This window comes from Chamaea fasciata, unplaced genomic scaffold (genome assembly GCF_029207755.1).
Source record: "Chamaea fasciata isolate MVZ Bird 193981 ecotype frontalis unplaced genomic scaffold, bChaFas1.0.hap1 SCAF_3, whole genome shotgun sequence".
In the NCBI taxonomy this organism is placed as follows: domain Eukaryota; kingdom Metazoa; phylum Chordata; class Aves; order Passeriformes; family Sylviidae; genus Chamaea; species Chamaea fasciata.
The window spans coordinates 52,998,813-53,019,706 of NW_027094088.1; the positions used below are offsets into that span (position 1 = coordinate 52,998,813).

General features: G+C 42.7%; 1 protein-coding gene across 7 annotated transcripts in view; it reads right to left on the reverse strand.

The window, feature by feature from the left end:
* Positions 1 to 3,191: 3,191 nt before the first annotated feature.
* The window catches only part of TULP4 (TUB like protein 4), a 159,202-nt gene continuing 141,499 nt past the window's right edge, over positions 3,192 to 20,894 (reverse strand). For all 7 annotated transcript variants that reach the window (XM_066179023.1, XM_066179017.1, XM_066179019.1 and 4 more), the window contains 4 exons: positions 20,343 to 20,436; positions 18,872 to 19,015; positions 12,797 to 15,384; positions 3,192 to 11,051 (listed from right to left, as the gene is read on the reverse strand). In XM_066179023.1, the coding sequence (XP_066035120.1) occupies positions 10,935 to 11,051; positions 12,797 to 15,384; positions 18,872 to 19,015; positions 20,343 to 20,436 (2,943 nt within the window). In that variant the 3' untranslated portion in view covers positions 3,192 to 10,934. The remainder of the gene's footprint in view (positions 11,052 to 12,796; positions 15,385 to 18,871; positions 19,016 to 20,342; positions 20,437 to 20,894) is intronic.

Below are 20,894 nucleotides of genomic sequence, written 5' to 3' on the forward strand. Positions count from 1 at the left end.
GGATATGCAATAGACATCTATAATGGATAGGAGCAAGATGAAAGGTCTGAGATGATTGTGATTGGTATGAAGTGCTCCAGGTTGTGGGGTTCTTTTTTCTGATCTTGTACAACTCTCTCATAACTAGGTAATTACTTAGCTTCCTAACGCATTAAAATAGCAAAATGAAACCTGGGCTGCTTTTGAAAAAATTAGCAGTAAGTAAAGACTGCCATCTTATTATCAATAGTTATTTTGGTAGGAATGCCAATATAAGATGGAACACATCATTGCTGAGAGAGATCATCAACAGCAATAACCTGTCCTGGTGAAAAAGTTCATGATCTAGCCAGTAGTTATTAAATGGTATATACAAACTTAATTATATATATAGTTGCTGTATTACCAGCTTGTCTTTTAAAAGCCTTGTCTTTTAATTTTAAAATTAAATATTGTTCCATCAGTGCCTGCACATCCTGACCTCTACAACAGGCAGCAGTAAGCATAAATTGCCCTTGTGTTCCCTCAAATCATAAAAACAAGATTTTACTATTATCAACAACAACCACAACCATATACAAATAAGCAAATGTTATTAGTCCCTCTACCAGGCAAGAAAACAATCACAGGAACCTTCCTAGGGTATTCTCCTAAAGGTGCACATTTTTATTTGTTTGCTGCAGCCCCTGTTACTGATAAATTTTGCATTTGCAGCACCTGCTACTTCCAGGCAGGCATGTTTCGGTAGCTATCTCCCCACAACAAACCACCTCCCCAGATGTGTTTGCTTCCTTTCATGCCTCCTCTCTCTCCAGAGCCAGTTACAGCTCCAGCGTTCTTTTATTCACATTTCTGTCCCAACATGTGGAGAAGGTGATGCAACAAGCTTGACATTTATTTACAAATGCAAGTGGCAGCGTGTGTTAATTTAGCTGGTTGCACACAGCAGAAAGAGGCATTCCAAAACTAACCTGCTGGAACAACAAACCAAACTGCACTTGCTCAGTTCCCTTGAGCAAAGCAGATTCAGATTGTTACCGTGACTGAATCAATTACCAGTGCTGTAGCTGCCAGAACACCCCCAAATTAACACAAAAAGGGGCAGGGAAGCAGAAGATGACTATATTTTAAGTCAATATCCTCCACAAAGAAGGAAAAACCTGAAAACATCTGGAACCGTGATCTAAAAGGAAACTGGTAATCAGCAGAGCTCACCTGGCCAGATACTAATTCAGGTAAACATTGACACTACAGCCAAAGCAAAAAAGCAAAAGGCCAAGGCAGAGTGCCATGACCAGAAGCTATATTGCTGTTCCATTTCTCTGTCTCCAACCTCAACAATTAATTTCATAATTTCTGCATTTTAGTAGAAGTTCATTTTGATCTGAAAACTCACCAGATAACCCTGGTATATCCCTTAGCTGAGCTAAGGGAGATTTAATGAACACTGGCAGAGCCCCAGCACTCCTTCCCTGAGCTGGAAGAGGATATTTCACAGCTGCAGCACAAAGCATTCAGACATGAGGTTGGGAGTCTTCCCTTTCTCCTCTTCCCAGAGCCTGACACTCCAGGTTTAGGAAGGCTGATGTACAGTGACAACCGTTCACAATGAAATTCCAGAAAAGCCCAGTGTTTTGTCTCCTACAATTGCCATTTGCAGTTTCCTTGGGAAGAATGACAACAGAGAAAATTCATATGGTATCTCCCCTAATAATCTCTCAGCATCTGACTATTTTTAGCTCAGGAAATTTGGTAGTTTGCTTCATGTCCCAGTGAATCTCTCATTCATATACTTTCCCAGTCTTTGAATTCCTGTGAACTCCTTGTATCAGAGCATCCTTTGGCAAAGTGGCTTTGGCTAGTCACCTCCTTGAAGAACCTCCTCCTTTTGTTTTTCTGCCCCTCTAGTATTTAACTTCATTTTCATTTTATAGTTCCTAGTTTTTTCTGCAGGAAGAGACAACAGGTAATCCCTATCCAGCTTTCAACACTACTCCTGTTCTGGTGGCGCTCTAGCAATTCCTTTGTTTCTTTTCCAGGGTGAAGGGTTTGAGACTTCGCACTCATTCCTCATGTAGATGCTGATTTGTGCCTTCTACTGCATTTCTGTGAAACTTCTCTAGATCTCTCCCTTTCCTGTGACAAGGGGATCAGCACTGCACACACAGTATGTGAAGTGCAATGAACTGCAATTTTATACAGTCATCCTGTATCTTTTGCTTTGCTTTCAGCTCTATTCCCAATCATTACCAATATTTTAGTTTTCTCTTTTGACTGCTGCTGAGCACCAACCTGATGTTTTCAGAGCACAATCTATTGTTCTATCAAAAGGTCTCCCCTGAGTAACAGATCACTGCAGAGATCACTATTGCAAATGTGAAGTTAGTAAGTTTTTTTCCCATGTATCACTTCACATTTACCTACGCTGTGATTCACCTGACATTTCATTGTCAAGTTTCATGAAGACTTTCTGAGATTCTTGACAATTGGCCATTGCCTTTAATATTTTGAATAATTCACATCATCAATAAACTTCGTAGCTCAATGTTCAAACTTTTTCCAGGCCACCCATGAATATGGTGTAAGGCGAGGATCCAGCAAAGACCCCTGCAAAACTCCAGTGGTAACCTGGGTCCATTATGAGGATCCATGTCAGGATTTTCTCATTTGTGCTATAGCCGGGATGCTTATCAGGCAAGGTAAGCTACTTTACCACCTTTTTTTGTTTTTGCTTCCTTTGTTCCCAAAATGCCTTTTTTTTTTTTCCCAAGAAACCAGAGAATAAACACTGGGCATCATAGCATTTGCTGTTAAAGATGACAGGACAGAGGAAATCCCTCGTGGTGACGTTAAGGTTTTTCATTCATCAGTGACAAAATGAGAAGTACCACAAACCCAAACATAATTTCCTCTTAAAAGGAAGCAAGCAGGGTAAAAATATCACAAGAACCAGCTGATATCCAGGCAGATAGGAACACTACCACCACAAAATCTTTGCCATCCATCCTCCCATGTGACTGACACAACATATGATGGGGCTGGTACACATGCCACGTTCAGTGGAACTTGTGGGTACGGTTCCTGAAAAGAGAAAGCATAACAGCATCTGGCTGGTTATTGTTCAGGTTGTTCCAGCACAGATTTGTCATCTGCTTTAAAAGTATTTAAGGTGCTTGACAAGATGCAGAATGCAACAGAAACAAATCAGCAACTTTCTAGTCTGCAAAATTTTATTAAGCAACAGCTGGACAACTCTTACAACTCCAAATCATCAAGGAAAAATAGGGCAATCAGTCCATCTCTCAGTCATGTAGACAGTAAAGAATCTGGACAAACCACACTTTTATAGGGAATCCAACAATACTTTCTAGGCACCTCCTGCGAAATCTATTACACAAGATACATAAAAGGAGAGGCAGATCAGAGTAGTTTTAAAGTACAATGGAAACCAAGTATACCACAGTATATTCAGGAAGAAAAAAAAAAAGGAGATTCAAAAAAATATAATTAAAAATTAGTCTAGGTAAGTAAAGTTCACTAATGGTGTACCAAATTTTCAAAAGCTTTAAGAAAAACATGCTGGGCTTGCTCACTTAAGAATGCATGCACCTGCATGACTCTATGCTTATTAAATTTAAAAGAAAAATTAAAAAAAAAAAAAAAAGAAGGAAAAAAAATCCCAAATCACTTTCAAAGTTATAGTACCAAAATAATGCATTGATAAACAAATGCAACTCCCCTTCTTTTTCAGGAAACACTACAGTGCCTTTTCAACCAAATGCATCCCCATGCTATTCCACAACACCATATATTTTATCTACAATAAACAACGAGATCTTGAACAGACATACCCTTCCCCAAACACACAACACACAAACAGAAAAAGAAGCAGTAAATGCTGAAACAGTGAAACAGAAGTGAAAAGCAACCAAAGGCAAAACAAGTATCAAGCAAACTAAAGAAACAAAGGGAAAGTTAGAAAAGTTCGGAACAAATAGCTTCAAACAACATAGGTCAAAATTACTGGCCGAGCATTATTTCTGTGAAATACTTGAAACTCGGGTATCTACATACTGTTCCAAAAGGTTTCTCTTTTATTATTACTTTGATCTTTATCTGTATCTTAAGCCATCCACTTGGCCAGTCAGAGAAAATTCCAAAAATAGACAACCTTTGTCAGGATTTAGAATTGCTGAATCAGTCCATATTTTAAAATTGTAAACCAGAGGATTAAGAACAGACTGGCAGGCTTTGACATCACACCATCTAATTTTTTCATTGAACACTCTGGATAGGTATTTGGTGTTTTCGTTTATTTAATTTTGTCCTACAAACTCATGTTTTCTTGACCCTGCAGTCAGCTGTGTCAGCAAATCAGTGCACTTGCATAGTGCTCCCAAACAATCAATCAATTTGCCTTGAAACACTAATTTCTTGCTACCGATTCATTTGCAAAATCAAAAGTTAAAGGGTGAAGCCTTTAGTTTTCTTAGCAAGAATTGCTTCACTGAATCTTATTTCATTCTTTTGTTTCATTAATTGCTTTTGCCTTAACAATTTTCTAGATGCAGCAACAATCAAACTGCCCAAAGTAATTCCTGATACATCTTAAGTGATATCAGGCAACAGGGAAAGCAGTCTTTTCACCTTAAAACATCTCCGTGGGACTTTTTAAGAAGAAAATTTAACAAATACAAAGACAAAATAATTCACATAGACCAGTGTTCACAACTAGTAATTAATTTTATTCCTTTGAGAATGGTGCACATAAATTCCAATCCTGTAAAGAGGACCTGTGGTGCCTCCCTGCAGACTACTCCTGAGGGCAGCAAGACTCTAAATTGGTATTTGCTAATGAAGCTTTGTGCCTTGAAGGGGAAGAGACATGAACACAAAAAAGGATTTTCCCATTTTTTTAAGCAGTATAGCTGACTTGCTCTCCTACACTGGGAAAACTATTATGCCAATCTCTAAATAACAAAAACAGTTTGCCCTCCTGTCCTGTGATGGAATCCTAGAAATGGGAATAGGATGGCCATGGTTTTACTTCTAGCATTCTTCAGGGCTGGTTTTACTAAGCTGTCAACACAGCTGTTGGCTAATGCTCTATAATTTCCTTGAGTGGAGGTATGAGTCATACAAGTCATCTTTCCCTTATAATCACATAGTAATGGGGAAGTACATTTTGGGCTGGATTCTGGTCTCTTATGTATCTTGGTGTAACCATGTAGTGAGGCTGGAAGTTGGCCCTCTGTCAGCATGCCACACAAGGGTCTCATCTCTTACCAATCTCTAAGTCTGATTTACTGGTCTGGAGTAATTTTGGCCCTGCAGACATGCAATTTCTAAATTGTTGCTCTGGGAAACACATTCTTAGAAGTTAATGAAAATTTATTATGTCTTCTCTCCCCTTTCATTATCAGTTTTTGCACTTGCTGCTCTTTTTATATGAGGATGTAAAGTGTTTCTGAGAGGTAAGAGGGCACCAAGGTAACAGGATCACACACATCAGGCTGCAAAAGCAAATGCACAGAAATTGTCTGAGGCAACAATCAGGCAAGCTCCAAAAACTTTGTAATTTCTGAAAGGACATTAAAAAGACACATCAAGGAAAGCCTGGATCTATGGAGGCTGAAGGCTTCAGCAAAGTTAGATATCCTTGTCTGACACCTGCAGACCTTCATGCATCTTCATAAAAACACTGTTTTACTTGTGGCTGCATCACAGGAACTTTTGTAACTGAGATGAACCTGTGTGCAGATTTACTGGTATTCAGGCAGCCCATGGCACATGTTACTGCAGTCTCTGGAACTGAGTGCAAAATTGCTAATGTGATAATTCCTTTTTTTTCCTCGGTCACCCCCCACCTTCTCATAGTTTCTTAGAATGTTGCAGAAACATGTTTTCTTACTGTTTAAAGCTTAAATTTGCCACTCCATTTACACCAGACTTTAAGTATCAATTTTTAGATTCTGTTTGAGATCTATTTTGAGGATATCATCATTATTTTTTCAAAATTATCAGGTTTTTGGTTTCATCCCTTTGCAACTCCAGCAGAGCAGATTCTGACTTCAGATGGACACTATGGCTGCTGGATGGCATTGGGGCTCTCTCTGTCCAAAGCTGCTGCAGCCAAACTCCATGGTAGCTTCATGCTGCTCTTGGAGCACACCTGGAAGGATGAGTGGAGGAACACCTGCTCCAAAGGTCTCCTATGGAGCATCCTGAAGAGGCAAAGCTGCTGCAGGCAACATCAGGGCACAGCTCCATAAGCTCCGTGCAGCACTTGCCAGAAGCACTGTGGCGGTGCTGGAACCAGCTGAGCCCAGCTGAAGAAGGAGCATTGCTAGGCTGAGCAGAGGAAAATGCTTCTACTGCTACACGATTCCTTGTGCCTCAGCTCATTCCAAGCTAGTTTGCCTGTACCTCCACCTGGCACTGAACTATGCCGTCACCAAACCCTACAAAACTACAGCGACCTCCTTACAAACAGCCCGTGTCGTCATACCCTCTCTCATCACGTAGCCCAGCTTGTTTTGGACCTCAAGAGAAAGCAAACCATGCCTTCTGTTTTTTAAGCCACTCCCAACCAAAGTATAGTTACAAATAAAGAAGGAAAACAGAGGACAGATTTCTGCAGGTCTCAAAGAACTCACTGAGACTCTTTGTAGTCTGCACAGTTCTCCACAACAAACTCATTGCCTTTAGCTGCCAAAAATTTTTTTTGCCTGCATTATGAAGTTTGTTCATATTATCCAGCAAAACCAGGTCTTCCTATACACATTTTTAATTTCTTGCAGCAAAATACACCTGCTATCAGACAATTGTTTACAAAGATGCTCTTAAAATATAAATAAGTGTGTATAACTCACTGATACATAGTAATAAAATAATCCCTAAATCACTCATTACATTATGCAAGAAAAGTAATTTGGTTTTTTTGAACATTAACAGGAAATCTGCATTAAATTATCTTTAAAAAACCACCCAAAACTCCCTAAAGAAAAATCAAACCCAAGCTAAAACCAAATGAATAACCAACACAACAGAAACAAAACAAACTCCCTAGACTGTTAAAATTATTGCACAACTGAAAAAATAAGCTTTGGAAAAAACATCCTTTACTAGTGGAAATTACTGCATGTATAAAAGAAATAGATATTTCTGAACACTTTGCTACATTCTTCCTAGAATAACTTAAGCTACCTACAGAAAAACTGGGTTTTACTAACAAAATAGAAAATGTAACATCTATCTTTTGGCTGAATGCAATAGCAGTCTTCAGGATTTAAGTGATTAATTGGGGACACTCTTAAATTTGTTTCCTATGTTGTATCTCAATTGAAAATAAAATGACTTTCACTTGTTCTTTTTATAATTTAGGATCCAGTTGCACACTCAGATTTCTATGTATTTACCATTCCTTTCATTAAAATTCCATATATTTGAGAGTATTTTCTCTCTCTAATATTGGGGATTCTCTATATATTAAAATAATTAATTAAAGAGACTCAGCTAAATTATTTTCAAAAAGAAAAAATACTATCTTATCTTATAGAATTTTCTAACAAGTAAATGGAAAGGATGTTGGGAATAGCATTATTTTCCCGATTTTTTGGTAATTATTCCTTGTCCTTTGCTGGGGCAGGAACCAGAGCTCTTTCTATGCCAGGGCTCTTTGCGAGTGCCACCATAAGGATGCAATCATGACCTGGACCAATGAAACCAAATTAATAATTCTGTTACTTGTTTTATTGGTTTAAATTCTTGGTTCTCCATTAGAATAAAACTACTAATAACTGGAAAAATTTGGCAATGAACAAAGTGAAGAGGAATACTGTTCTCCAGAAGGTTAAAGAAACTGCAAGCAGAAGTCCTTATTTAGATTAGACTTTCTTCAGAAAAGAACTTTCACATTGTTTCCACATCCTAATAATTTCAGCTGGTTATGTTCCTCCAGCTGAGTAATTCTGACACATGACTAAGTGGCCCTTCCCTCAGCAAGCAAACAAGCCAGCCTTAGTATGTTTCTTGTCTTACAGTGTTCACTGTGTGCCTGTCAAACACTAATTAGGGTACAGCTGGTTAGCACATAGCTTAGGGCAGATGAGGCCTCTCATCAGCCAACTTCCCTCCTTGTATACTGGAATTGGTGGACTAAGAATTCCACCTACTGTTTTTATAGTATATAGCTCAATATAGACTAAGGGCTTAATAGTGTTTCCTCAATAAAAACCAACAAGTGAAACATTTCCATTGATTTTCAAGGGACCAGAACCTAATCTATTTCAGTTCCTCTGCTCCACACACATTGTATGCATGGGCACTCAAACTGTTGAACAAATCAAGCACGTGAAAAAGAACACAAATGGGCCCAGACAATTAATGGAAACAAAACTAATTAATTAAAGAAAACAACAATCTGATAGATGCCAAGGGTGACCATTCCCACACACAAGCAGAAGCAGCTAAGCTTTGGGATAATACAGGCATGGTACCATCTACTGCCCCGCTCCTTCCTTCCTACTTCTCCTTCCTCCCTCCAATGACATCACATCTCACAGGTGGTTTTTCCTGGACCTACCCTGTGGGGCATTATCTGATCTAACTCATCACCTCCCTTGGCAACTCTCAAACTCCTCTACTGGCATTGCTCCTCTGTGCTGTACAGCTCTGGAAGTCTCAGCAGAGCACAAGTTAGAAGCTCACTGCACACTGGTAATTTCTAGTACAGAAGGGTCTTATGTGAAATGTTCCTCTAGAATAAATCAAATGCAACATGCATCTGCCCTACTACTTGGACTCAAGAAAAACAAAGAGAGAAAATCACATATTTATTTTAACTTATACTGAATTTTTCAAGTAAAGAAGCTAAACCATGGACGAAAGACAAAGCAGCTGTTGACATCTCAAACAGCAAATCTTCCCCAGTGGGCCTTTAACTTCTAAAGATCAATTTTTAAAAAAAAACCTGCTGTGATGTCTTCTTATGTAATGTCCAAATAATTATATGAATAGTTTGGGGTTTTTTTGTATTACTGGTCAAACTACTTCCATATCAAAACATATTCTGTAGCAAAATGCTGACAAGGAGGAAAGAGAAAAAGCAAATAAACATGTACATGCCACATGGACAACAAAGAAACTCTTCTGTGCAAGCAACCTTCTGAAATGCTCAACAGGTCTGCATGTGCACCAGAGAGAACTGCACTGTTATTAAGCTTTCCTCTGCCACACTGCATGTAGACACTGGCTTCCTGCTCTTAGCTGGAGCAAGTAGCAAGGTAGGTGACAAAAGATTTGATTCTGTTCAATTTTTCCTTTCTCTTTCAACCCATTTGTTCTCCAGCCGGCCATAATGTTGTTTCCTGAAATGAATTTGCTTCTCTGATGAAATTTCTTCTTGTAATGACTTGCTACACTTCTGTCTCCTTCCTAATTCAAGCTCTGTTGTTGAACTTGATTGATACTGATTGCTAAGAGGACTGAATACACTGTGTTTTCTCATTTGCTGGAAAAGCTTTGTTTACATGGTGTAAACACACTGAAATGAGGAGCAAGCACAGGCACGGCCTCACAGGTACACCTGATCACACTGTACCTTTCCCAGCTACAGGCCAACTGACAGAATACTGCTGAAAATAGTGAACAAAAAAGCAACACTCATGATTATTTCCTCTCCAGTTTCCTGTCACCTACTGAAAGATGTTTATGCCAGCAACAAAAGAAGCAATGCTTGTAACTATTTACTCCTCTGTCTTCTGTAACCTACTGAAAGATGTTTATCCCCCTTAACAGCATATGAAACAAGCAGACATCAACTTCCTTGATACAGTGGGTTTTCAAACCCTGGTTCTAGCCAGGACAGAGTTAACTTTTGCAGTAGCCACGAGAGCGCATGGCTAGAACCCAGAGGTTACCCTATACCACCTCCCATCATTTTCTGGGGCCATGGAAAGGGATTCCATGCAGGTCACACAATGTGGCAGCACGGTCAGGTGTTGGCAGAAGCGCCCCTGTGGTGAGCACATGCGTGTGAATCTCTCTCCTCTCGTGCACTCTGTTATTAACATTGCTGCTGTTACTGTTTGTTTTATTATTTCAGTGCTGTTTGCAGTAAATTGTTCGTCTTTCTACCTGTGATCTCTACCTTTTGTGTCTCCAATTCTCCTCTCCATCCCACCACAGGGAAGGGAAAAGGGGAGGAGACAGTGAGCGAGTGGTGCATGGTTTGGAGTGTTTTGGTGGAAACACTAAATTGGAGAATACCATTCCTAAACCATGACAAACACCCACTGGCAACGATTTTTTCTCTTCTGAGTAATATGTCACTGTTTAGAAATTAGTTTACCTACATAGACCTCCTTGGAACTTGTGGTGCTCAGTTATTAGCAGATATCAGAGAAGAAACACATCTTCAAGTATTATAGCTTCTTTTCTTTACTTTTTTGCTGATATCACTGATGTTTTAGTAGTAGAAGTACACACTGGATGAGAAAAAAGTAATGTTCCCTGTTTTAAAAAGAATAGCATGAGATAAGGCAGTCCATCAAAAAGAGCAGTCTGTTTTAATCCCCCCATGAGCTTACATCAGCTACTGTAGCACACACAGCAGAACCACCACAACAAGCCAAAAGCCACACTTCTCCACGTAACACTGAATGGTTCTCAACCCTTTGCTCTTTCTGAGACCCAGCACAACGCTTGAAAAGAAAAAGAAACCGGAAAACAAACAAGCTAACAAACAAACAAACAAACAGGAAACAGCCCCCCACCCTCCACCCCGTGACTGATTAGAGTTAATGCCCTTCTGGTGGGCACCAAGAGACTTTTCCAGTTTTACTGCCTTCTTAACTCCCAGGCATCTCTGCACACCTAAAGCAGGCTGCCCTGACATTTTCCCGTTTGGACTTTATGAGAAGGTTTACATTTTCCTCTCTCCAGTCTCTGCTTTTTCATTTGAGGCGTTGAGTCACATTAGCCAGAGCAACAGCAAAGGCTTGCACTGCAGAAAATGGATACTGAAAGTCCAAAATGTAAGCATTGCCATCAATTCTTCCAAACTGCATCACCTGGGAAGCAGGGGAAGAGGAAAAAGAAGGGAAAAGAGAACAAGGTAAAAAAAAACTGAATCAGAGAAAAGAAAACAGAGAAGAGAATAAGAGCGAAATTCTTCTGCTCCTTTGTATGAACACCTCCCCTTCTCAGTTAATATGATTGGAGCGACAGACAGAATGGGGTATGATGCCAAAGGATAGTGAGAGCACTGTACTTTTCATCTGCATGGAGTACTTGACAGCAATATTTGACTCCATAGAGAAAACTGATAAAACATGCTAGACTGCACACAGCACTGGTTTAAGTAGCTTGCCACCAATTACTTCAGCAGATGGGGGTACATCAGCATCATGCTTCCTCCAGGAAAATATCAGTCTCTCCCTTGGAAATACACTACCATCAACCCATCAGGGAAACAGATTTTGTTTTCAAAGAAAGGAGCTTGCAGGGAAGGGGAATAACCAATCCCTCATTCTAGCACTTCATAGCTGATAAGGTGTTCATTCTTTGCAGTTCTGTTTCCCTCTGCATAAATATCTTCACTAGCACATAATTACATCAAGAATGAATTAGCAAAGGGGCAGTGAGAGCTGTTTGAAATGCAAACAAAGTAAAACTAGTCAGGTTGTTCATTCCTCTTCCACAGGGAATATCTGAAGTTTGGCCTATTATTACTGTTTTCTCATTCACTTCATTAGAAATCCAGATTTTATTTGCTCCACAGCAAAGATCCTTGAGCTAGAATGGGTACTGACTGCAAGTCAAGGCAGGCTTTATCACCCCCAGCAAGAAAAATCCCTTGGCTGGGTGGTTTTGCACAGCTGCCCACGGGGACATACACACAGCCATTTAACTGAAGAAGAAAGGGATACAAATGGCTCTGATTGCTGCCTTTGAGCTGTTGTTTCATACAAGCAAAACCAAAAGACTACCACTGGCCATGCATGTTGGATACTTAAGACATCTAACTCCCAACTCAAATCAGAGGAAGTTGCGAGCCTTGATATCTTTAGTAAACCAAAAGAGACTTACAGCTGGACAAGGAAATAAATACGAATCTCCTAAGTCTCAGTCCAGCATCCTGCTAATTGGCACCACTTACAAGCCTGGGTTTGGTGCAGTAGTAGCAACAACCACTCTGGCCAAAATGAAAAGTTTTGATTTTTTCAACGAGCCATTGCCCCTTCTACCCATGGGCGGTTCAGAAGTGGCCCAGGAGCACTTTGTTCTGGGGTGGGTCCGTGTCTCCCTCCTCTAGCATTTGAGAGCCAGCCCCAGGGGCCTGGTGGCTGCTCACAAATGGAAATTTTGGCATGAAGGGAAGCTAACTGCCTTAGCTACCTGCTCCCTGGCTAACCTTTGTGAGCAGGGCAAGAAGGGAGCAGCGTTCACTCAATTAGCTGCCATCCACAACCATCACTGATGGCAAGTGCAGCTATCACTGCGGAGAGCTATTGTGTTTATTACAAAACCTTCAGCAGTGAGAGCCAGCCAGACTAAAGGAGGCCCTTGTTCTCATGCCTGACTGCAGTAAGACCGAACATATTTTGTATATTTACTTTACAGCTGAACTTCACCCTACATGCTGAACTCAGACCTTCGACAGCTGTTTTTTATCAACCACACGGCAAAGCTTTTTTTCATGGGAACAGCTGACACAAGCAGGAGGCACCCTGCAGCATGAGAGACAGCTTATTCCTGGCATAGCTTTCCCACATCCTGGCCCCCATTCCACCAAGAGTGTGCCACTCCTTCCTACCTGTCGCCCTTCCAGCTCAATCTGGAAGTTTTTTGCCGACTCCTGGGTCACTCGCCCTCCAAAGTCCAGCTGGTAGACTTGCGTTGCCTCGTTCCATAGTGGTTGCTTGTTGGCCATCACATACACAAAGCCTTGGCTTCCCAGTCGCCCATCCTCCTTCTCACTGGCCTTCCGGCATTTGAATTCATCCAGCTCACTGGCTGTCCTCAAACTCCTTTTAGTTTTCCAACCCTTTTTACTGCCCTGGCTCTGGTTCATCAGTTCATCTCCGCTGATAAAAAGCTCCGGCTCACTCTCTGAACTGTCCTGAAACTCATTTGTCTTGTTTAGTTTCTTGGACTTCAGCTGATCTTTTTGGCTCTTGACCTTCTTCTTCTCCCTCCCCAGCCGAGGGCTGGCTATCAGTGAATTGAAGTCAGTCAGTGTCCTTGCCTCCTTTTTGACCTTGCCCTCAGTGATAGCCTGCACATTTCCTTCCTCGGCTCGACTGTCCAGGCGTTTGCGGCTCTTCTTGCCAAATTTGTCTGTCCTTTGAGGAACAGGGCTTTCTGTCAAGGAGAGCACCTCCTGGAAAGTGTCTGCTGTCTCCACCATTACCTCTGTGCCCACGTGGCCCTGCAGCTCTGCAGGCGGGGGAGACATCACCGGCTTCTCCACCACGAGGAGCGGCTTAGGGGGCAAGGTGCCCTGGGGGTTCTGCACGGGTGGGCAGGCGCTGTAGGAGCTCCACGGGTGCAAGGCGATCGGTGGCAGTTGTAAACTAGAGCAAGTGCTACTTCCCGGGTACATGGGTGGCAAAGGGCAATAGGGGAGGTTGGATGGATAACCTGGCTGAAGCACAACTGTGGGCTCCTGCTGTGCAAACTGTGTTGGGGCCAGAGCTTCTTTGGGGGAGCAGGGGGCCTGCATTCCCTGAAGGGGTGGGGCACTGTAGCTTCCTGGGTAAGGTACTCCAACCCCATAACTTGTCTGAAAAGTGGCAGTGGGACTGGTTGGAGACTTGGGGGAAACAAATGGCACTCGAGACATATCCAGATGTTGAGTTTGACCAATGATGAGTGGAGGAGGTTTTAGAGGGTTGGGCACTGAGCTCTGAGGTGTCCTTTCCTGAGGAACCCATATCTCTTCGCTCACCATAGGGTCCCACTGGTACGGTGGTGGCCGTTTTACACTAAGGGTAGCCTCTGTCAAGGACACAGGTACGTGCCGTACTGGTTTCTCCACGGGGCAGTGCTGAGAAAGGGCCTCATCCTCCGTGAAAGCGGAGTTGATATAATCCGCTCGGTCACGGGAGTTGTCAGGTGGGCTCAGCAAGCTGTAGGAGGACTGGGAGGCCAGAGGCGAAGTACTGACAGAGTGAGCAATGACAGAGCTGTGTTGGGAGCCACTCCCTGTGCTCAGATCTGGTCTCATGCCACCAATACTGGAAGTGCTGCTACCAGCATTGGCACTAGCGATGCTGCCCGCGACACCAGCACTCGCACTGCTGCTGCTGCTGCCGGCGCCGCCACTGCTGCACTGGCTGCAGGTGTACAAGGCTGTGGGCACTCTCTGCTGGTACTGTGCTGACACAATGTTGCTCTTGGCCTTAGGGGGAAGCTGCAAGGTGGCTCTCTGACCATCCATCAGCTGAGCCATTTTCAGGGCTGCCTCTCTGCTGTTCCTCCGCAGAGTAGCATGAATGATACTGCTGTCCAGCCTCTGCGCCATGCTTCTGCCCTGGGACAGCTGGCCGGCAATGTCAGGGTAGGGCGGCGGGTCTCCGGTTGGGATGGAGTAACGGGGGACCGTGAGCCGGTTCAAGGTGGCGCTGGCACAGGGCTGCTGCATCTTCTTCTCGGCAGCTGTGATGCGCAAGGTGGCGGAGCTGCCGGGGCCCGGCAGGGTGTAGGTGCTCTGCGCACAGAGCATCCTGGTGCGAGGACGGCACACCTCCTCCACATTCCCGCTGCTGTCGAACGTCGTTATCCGCTCGTACCCCAGGGGCGTCTGGTAGTGCCCCGCCGGGTAGAGGGAGAACTCCCCCTTCTTGAGGCAGAGATCGAGGGGCGGCTGCGGGGGGCCGGGCGGGGGCGGCAGGGCAGGGGCGGGCACGGCGGGGATGGTGCCGGGGTAGGGAGGCGGCGGGTTCATCTTGTTCAGCTGCAGCTCCTGAGCGGCCCCGAAGATGACGGCGTCCCCTTCTACTAGCGGTGGCCCCGGCCGCGGGGCCTTGGCCTTGGGCGGGGGCTCATGCTCGCGGTCGCCGTGGTCCCGCAGGTCGGCCAGGGCGATGGCGGGGGGCGCGGGGGGCGGCGGGGCGAGCGGCGGCGGGGCGGGGCGGCCCAGCTCCCCCACGGCCAGCGCCGCCGCCCCGGGGCCGGGAAAGCGGCCCGGAGCCCCCGGGAAGGGCCCCGGCCCCTCGCCCCCCGCCTCGGCCGGCGGGTTCGCCAGCACGTCCAGCTGCACGTTCTGGTTGGCGAGCAGCGACTGGACCAGGCCGATGCTCTGCGTGGGCGACATGGCCTGCGCCGAGCTGTGGATGGGCGCGATGGGGATGTTGACGGTGCAGGGCGGGCTGCTGGCGGGCGCGCCGGGGGCGCCGGGCACTGCAAGGGACAACACAGAGCGTCACCGCCGCTCCCCGCCCCAGCACCCCTCCCCTGCCACGGCCGGGCCTGGCCCGGGGGCTGCCCCAGTCACGGAGAGGCCTTTCGAACTATCTGCTACCTGTACGGACTCTGCTGCGCCCGGAGGGGCTGCTACCTGTTCCCAAAAGCGGCGGATCAGACCTCAGGGGGAACACGTAAACCAGCCCGTCTCCCGTGACTCCTATCGCACAAGGGCTACTTGGAACAGCTGTGGTCAACTTTAAAGCCCCTTCCTGGGAGTGACGCTTCACAGGTCAAGTTCTGAGCGCGCTTTCAGCCTACAGTACGATCCCCATGGACTGTCACGATATCAGCTGGCATTCACTCATCATCAGGTTTTAACTGCTTCTGCTCAAATCAGTGTTATGCTAAATCAGGACTCACTGCTTTTCAGGGAGGGACTTTTGATAGTAAATACATCAACAAACAATTGAACAAAACAAATAAAAGAAGTGGAGGCTAAGAAAGTTGAAGACCTGCACTAAAGACAATGTATAATATCTCGTATAAGGTTCCTAGACTCAATGAGCTTGGGAGAGCTGGAGAACATAGACAATACTTGGGAAAAGCTGAGTATAGTGGGTGACAAACCACCAGCCATGCAAAAGGAAGGAAGCTGAAACAGAGGAATATGATGGAATGAAATGCAGACAAAACTTATAAAAGTTCTCAGAAGATTTGTAAGGAGAAAATGTGAGGAAATAGATGGTAAGCAAAAAAGATTTAAGAAGTGGGTACTGTAGTCAGGGTGACTGCAGCATTCATGTTTGGACAGGTTGCAATCAGAAATGTATAAAGAAGCATATGTTTATTAGGAAAAATTTCCCACATGTGGTGGCACAGAAAAAGGGAAAATGTGGCAAGAAGCAATTCTCATAATTTTGAGCAGGTGCATGAAGGGTGCTCAATTGTTTGCAGTTCCTTTTTCAAAAAGTAGTTGACTCCAATAGGAACTACCACTGAAAAGCTGGAGCAGGAAAATGAGGACACTGGATCAAAGTAGAGGCGCAGAAGTCAAGAAGGAACAAAACAGAATAAAGAGGGCAAACAGTAAATACTATATTAGAACTTCCAAGCATATTGCAAGTTATTTTTTATTAAACTTTCTGTAAAAAAACCCACGGAAACTGATAACTGAGTTGTATCAGTGGGATTGTGGAAGGAAAAGAAAGCAAGGATCTAGTGTCATATCCAGTGTTTATCGAGTTTTATATCCATATTTATGCGTGCAAAAATCTATGGAGACCTCTGATTTGCAAGACCAGATCATGTAAGAGATCCATTAGTCAGGACTCCTGCAAATGCTGACCAGTTCCTAATTAAATGCCCAGTGGCTAATTAAAATTCTAATCATCTACCTATGCCCTACAGTTACATTTTCAGTAACATCAGGCTTTTTTATCAGCATCAGTCCCGAATGTGGGAGGTGTACAGATAGCACTGTGGCTACACTGGCAAATACTTATGGGTAGTTCAGTTCATTCCTTCAGAGGAAGACCAACAGCCAAACTTAACTGACCCTAAAGCAGTTCTGTGGTTCTGTGCTTGGCTGGCAGGCCATGCTTTCACCCTGATGCCTGCAGGCTTGGCAATTTAGCTGCCAGAGCCTGAGGTTTAATTGTTAGCTTGGCTTGAGCAACCCCAAATGTTGCTGTCATTTTGCCTTATCCAACAAAATATCATTTGTTGTGGTGTTGCTTAATACTCCTGAGTGTTTAAATTCAATGTTTTCTTCATTTCTCCAATGGTTTTAAATTGATTAGTTTGCATACTTTGTAAGTTAAATCAATTCACTGTGGATTTGTCTTGCCAAATCTTTACTGACTACATTAAAAAACACCTGTCCCAAGTGTACCTCACTATGAACACTGCACTGCCCAAGAGCAGCCTTCTACTATGTTTTTTTTAATCTATCCTATAATCATTATTTATCCTGCAATACTTTTTCCTTTAGTATATGGTACTTTCTTCCTTTATATTCAGGTTTTAGAAAGGATATCCCCAAAAACATTTTTGAAGATTTAAGTAGACACTGTTTACTAAGTCAGAAATAAATTTCCAGAAGAAACTAGAAAGGAAAAAGTGGATAAGAGGAAGGCTATTACGGAGGACAGGGTAGTATGATTCTTTTACTAGCCCTTTCAAAGAGCTGTTACAAGAGTCTCTAATAATTTTCTCTCTGTTTATGTGGTGTACCTGCAATTATGAGCACCATTTCATCTCTTAGTGCAGATTCAACCCAATTTTCAGGAAGAGATGTGAAAATTTTGTATTAACTTTCTTATTTTCTATGTAGTTTTTATATTGCTTTCTGACAGCTTGGACCGTGTTTCACAATAGGAAATGTTGAGTGCTTCCTATTAATAATATATATACGGTCACCAATGTCTCTATTACTTTCTTCAGATCCTACAGGTGAGTATCACATAGACAGAAATAAAGCAAGCCAAGGCCCCCAGATTGTGAAAAAAATGGGCTTAATTTGAAACATACAAGTATTTCTTTAGATGTCCAGAGGACTATTTTGATCCTTGGGTCAGACAAAAGCTTTGCTGCTGTCAGCAGTTGAAACCCTGGTCTGAAATACGGAGAACATTTCCATTTGTTTCAGTAGACTTTAGCACAAGTCTTTAATTGCTTTGCAGTGCTCACACCCCTTCCTCTTTAAAGGGTACTGGCATGACAGCCACTTTCACAGTTCCAAAAACCTGTGACCTGGCAACAGGAATCCCTCAGTGATATGAAAATTCTGAAAATGTATTAATTTATCTTATTTTCTATTGTTATCTTTATTGGCATGATGATTTTGTTTTGATTGGAGGAGGTGTTGAGTATTTCCAGTCCTTTAACCTCCCACATCACAGCACCTGCACCCAAACCTTCCCCGCACTGCTTAAATCTTCTGCTACCTTACATCTCAGTGAAGTGAAAAAAATCTTACTGATCCTGCTTTGTTTATCAACCACTTTGCTACTTTAGCCTCTTAGTAGTGATAAAAATCCAAATGAGCATTTATCTCTCCTCAAAGGGTGGCTGAGTTTTATGGGAATGTGCCCTCCAACCCAAGCTTCTATCTGTGCTTTGATGCCATCAGGTCTCAAGAACAACCTGTTTGGGTTTCCAACACATTACAATTCTGTCGTATCAAGATGCAGAATGCAAGGCTTCTGTCTGCGGAGAATTCCTAGCAAACTAAGATGAACAAGCAGAGGACTAATTTCCCAATGAATTTGAAACTAAGGAGCTCTTTATGGACTATATTTTCCACACATTATAGAAAACAATGCCCATAATCCAAATTAGTCTTATTTTAACTCCGTTCTACAGGACCCCATCAGACTACAATATTTTGCTTTGTGTGTTTACCAAAGGGGACCATGACACAACCAACCTGACCTCCATCTAGCTTAACCCCCAATATGGCAGCCCTCCAGCTCCTCCTTACCTGGTAAATCATCTTCGTCTTCGCTGAAAACATTTGGATTAAAGACAGGCATGTTAATGTAGTCCATTGAAATCTTCCGCACTTCTGGGAGATATATCGTCATCTGCCTGGGCTGCAGATGCAGCAAACTGGTTTTATATATTACTAGAAAAGAATATAACAAGAAACAAGAAAGTCTGTTATACAAATAGCATGCAAAGCTAAGGAAGAAGCAATTCAAAGCAGACAGAAGGCCTATGAATATTGTTATTTACTGTATACATGTGCATGGGCAAGACATTATTTGTCAAATCACTATGTAACACTTTGCATAAATGGGATAAAAGAGATTGCTGCTTTCAGTTATTTCTCTTTAAATGAAAGCAGCATCTCTTGTAATTAAAAAATTAATTACTTCATCTTGTATTCACATCTATTTTTATGGAAGGAAAATACTTCTTTCCATTCTACTTTTGAAATTTTTCACCACAGGATGCTACCAACTTTTAGGGGAAAACTGGAAAGCTCTCAGGAAGGAAATCTGCTGACGGCTACTACATACAAAGAAATCCCACTGGGCTCAGGAAGTCCCTGGGACCCAAACCATTGGAGACTGGGAGAACATTTGAAAGAAGTATCTCAATACATTTACTCTACACTTATATCTTTCCCTATCTGCTACCGGCAGTGGGAGAATTAGAATGACCTGTGGTCATTCAACTGCTGACAGCAGTCCATATAGCCACAAAAGCTATCCATCTAATTCTGCATCCAGGGCACCTTTATGTACTCCTGGCCCAAATATATAATGCAACATGGGACAAAATATGTTTTCTAAAGAGCTCATTAAACTGCTAGACTTGTGTTAATACTTCAGAGCTCAGTTCTGTGAGCCAGTATCCTGTTTTTCATCCAGCTTTCTTCCTTCCAACAGGGACTATTGGGTAGAACTGGCCTACCCAGAAAAAGGTTGATGCTGCTTTTAATGATGGCTACCAGATTACTAATGCTCCAGCAGGAGAACCATGCGATGAGGCTCTGCACTGGCTAGAAGAATCTTGAATGTGAGACTGCAATAGCTTTTTTGTATAATTTGTAGCTAAATAACTATAAAAATCTGTCTTTTAAAAATACTTCTATTGCAGTAACTTAACACCTATTATTTCTATAGTCTTCTTGCAAAGCACTTTTTTTATTTGTGTGCGTTTTGTTCAAATAAACTGTCAAAATAGAAGTCTGGGCTCAGATGCTAATTTACTGTTTTATTACAAGTGAGACTTTTAGCATTTTATTGAGCATCTCATAATTGTATTTATGGATTTTAATCTCCTTTAGTTACAGTGAATTTAATAAAATTCAATTCCCACTGTTCACAGAAAATACATGCTTTGTTAAAGAAACCTTTGGGTCACTTACAAAAAATCTCATGGCATAAGTTTCTCGTTTGTTAGAAAGAATTTGACACACAAAAAAATCAACAGTTTACTTTTACCTGCACCAAGGTTAGTTGGTAGGAAAGCAGCCAAACCCACAATTTTAAATTTGGTTCCCCAGATATTAGATGTGACCTGAGCAAGGTAGTTGTGCTGCAAAACAAAAACAAGATCATTTTTACCTGATAAAATCTGTATCAAGCTCTAATAAAAACTGCAGAGCAATCAAGCTATTGCAAGTGATAATGCAATTTCAGTTTCTGTTGTTTTTATTGTATTGAAATAGCCTAAAGTGCACATGTAGCAACAGTTTTACCCAGTCATTAAGAAGATTCATTCTGATATCTTAACACCACCAGAAATGATGTATGCAACAGCCACAGGGTGATAAAAGCTATTGAAGATCTGAACAACACTTAGTGGAGAATGCCTGCTTAGTGAGAACAGGTCTGTTTTCTGGCACTTGCTGCTCCTGCCCAGCAGGACCATGGCTGTTCTGTATTTCAGAGAGCGATACACCCTGCCTGTTGGTTCTACGCTCATGAATCACTTTATAGAACAATAAACAAGACAGAAATTAATTACCCGTAACAACAAACATATATTCCCCT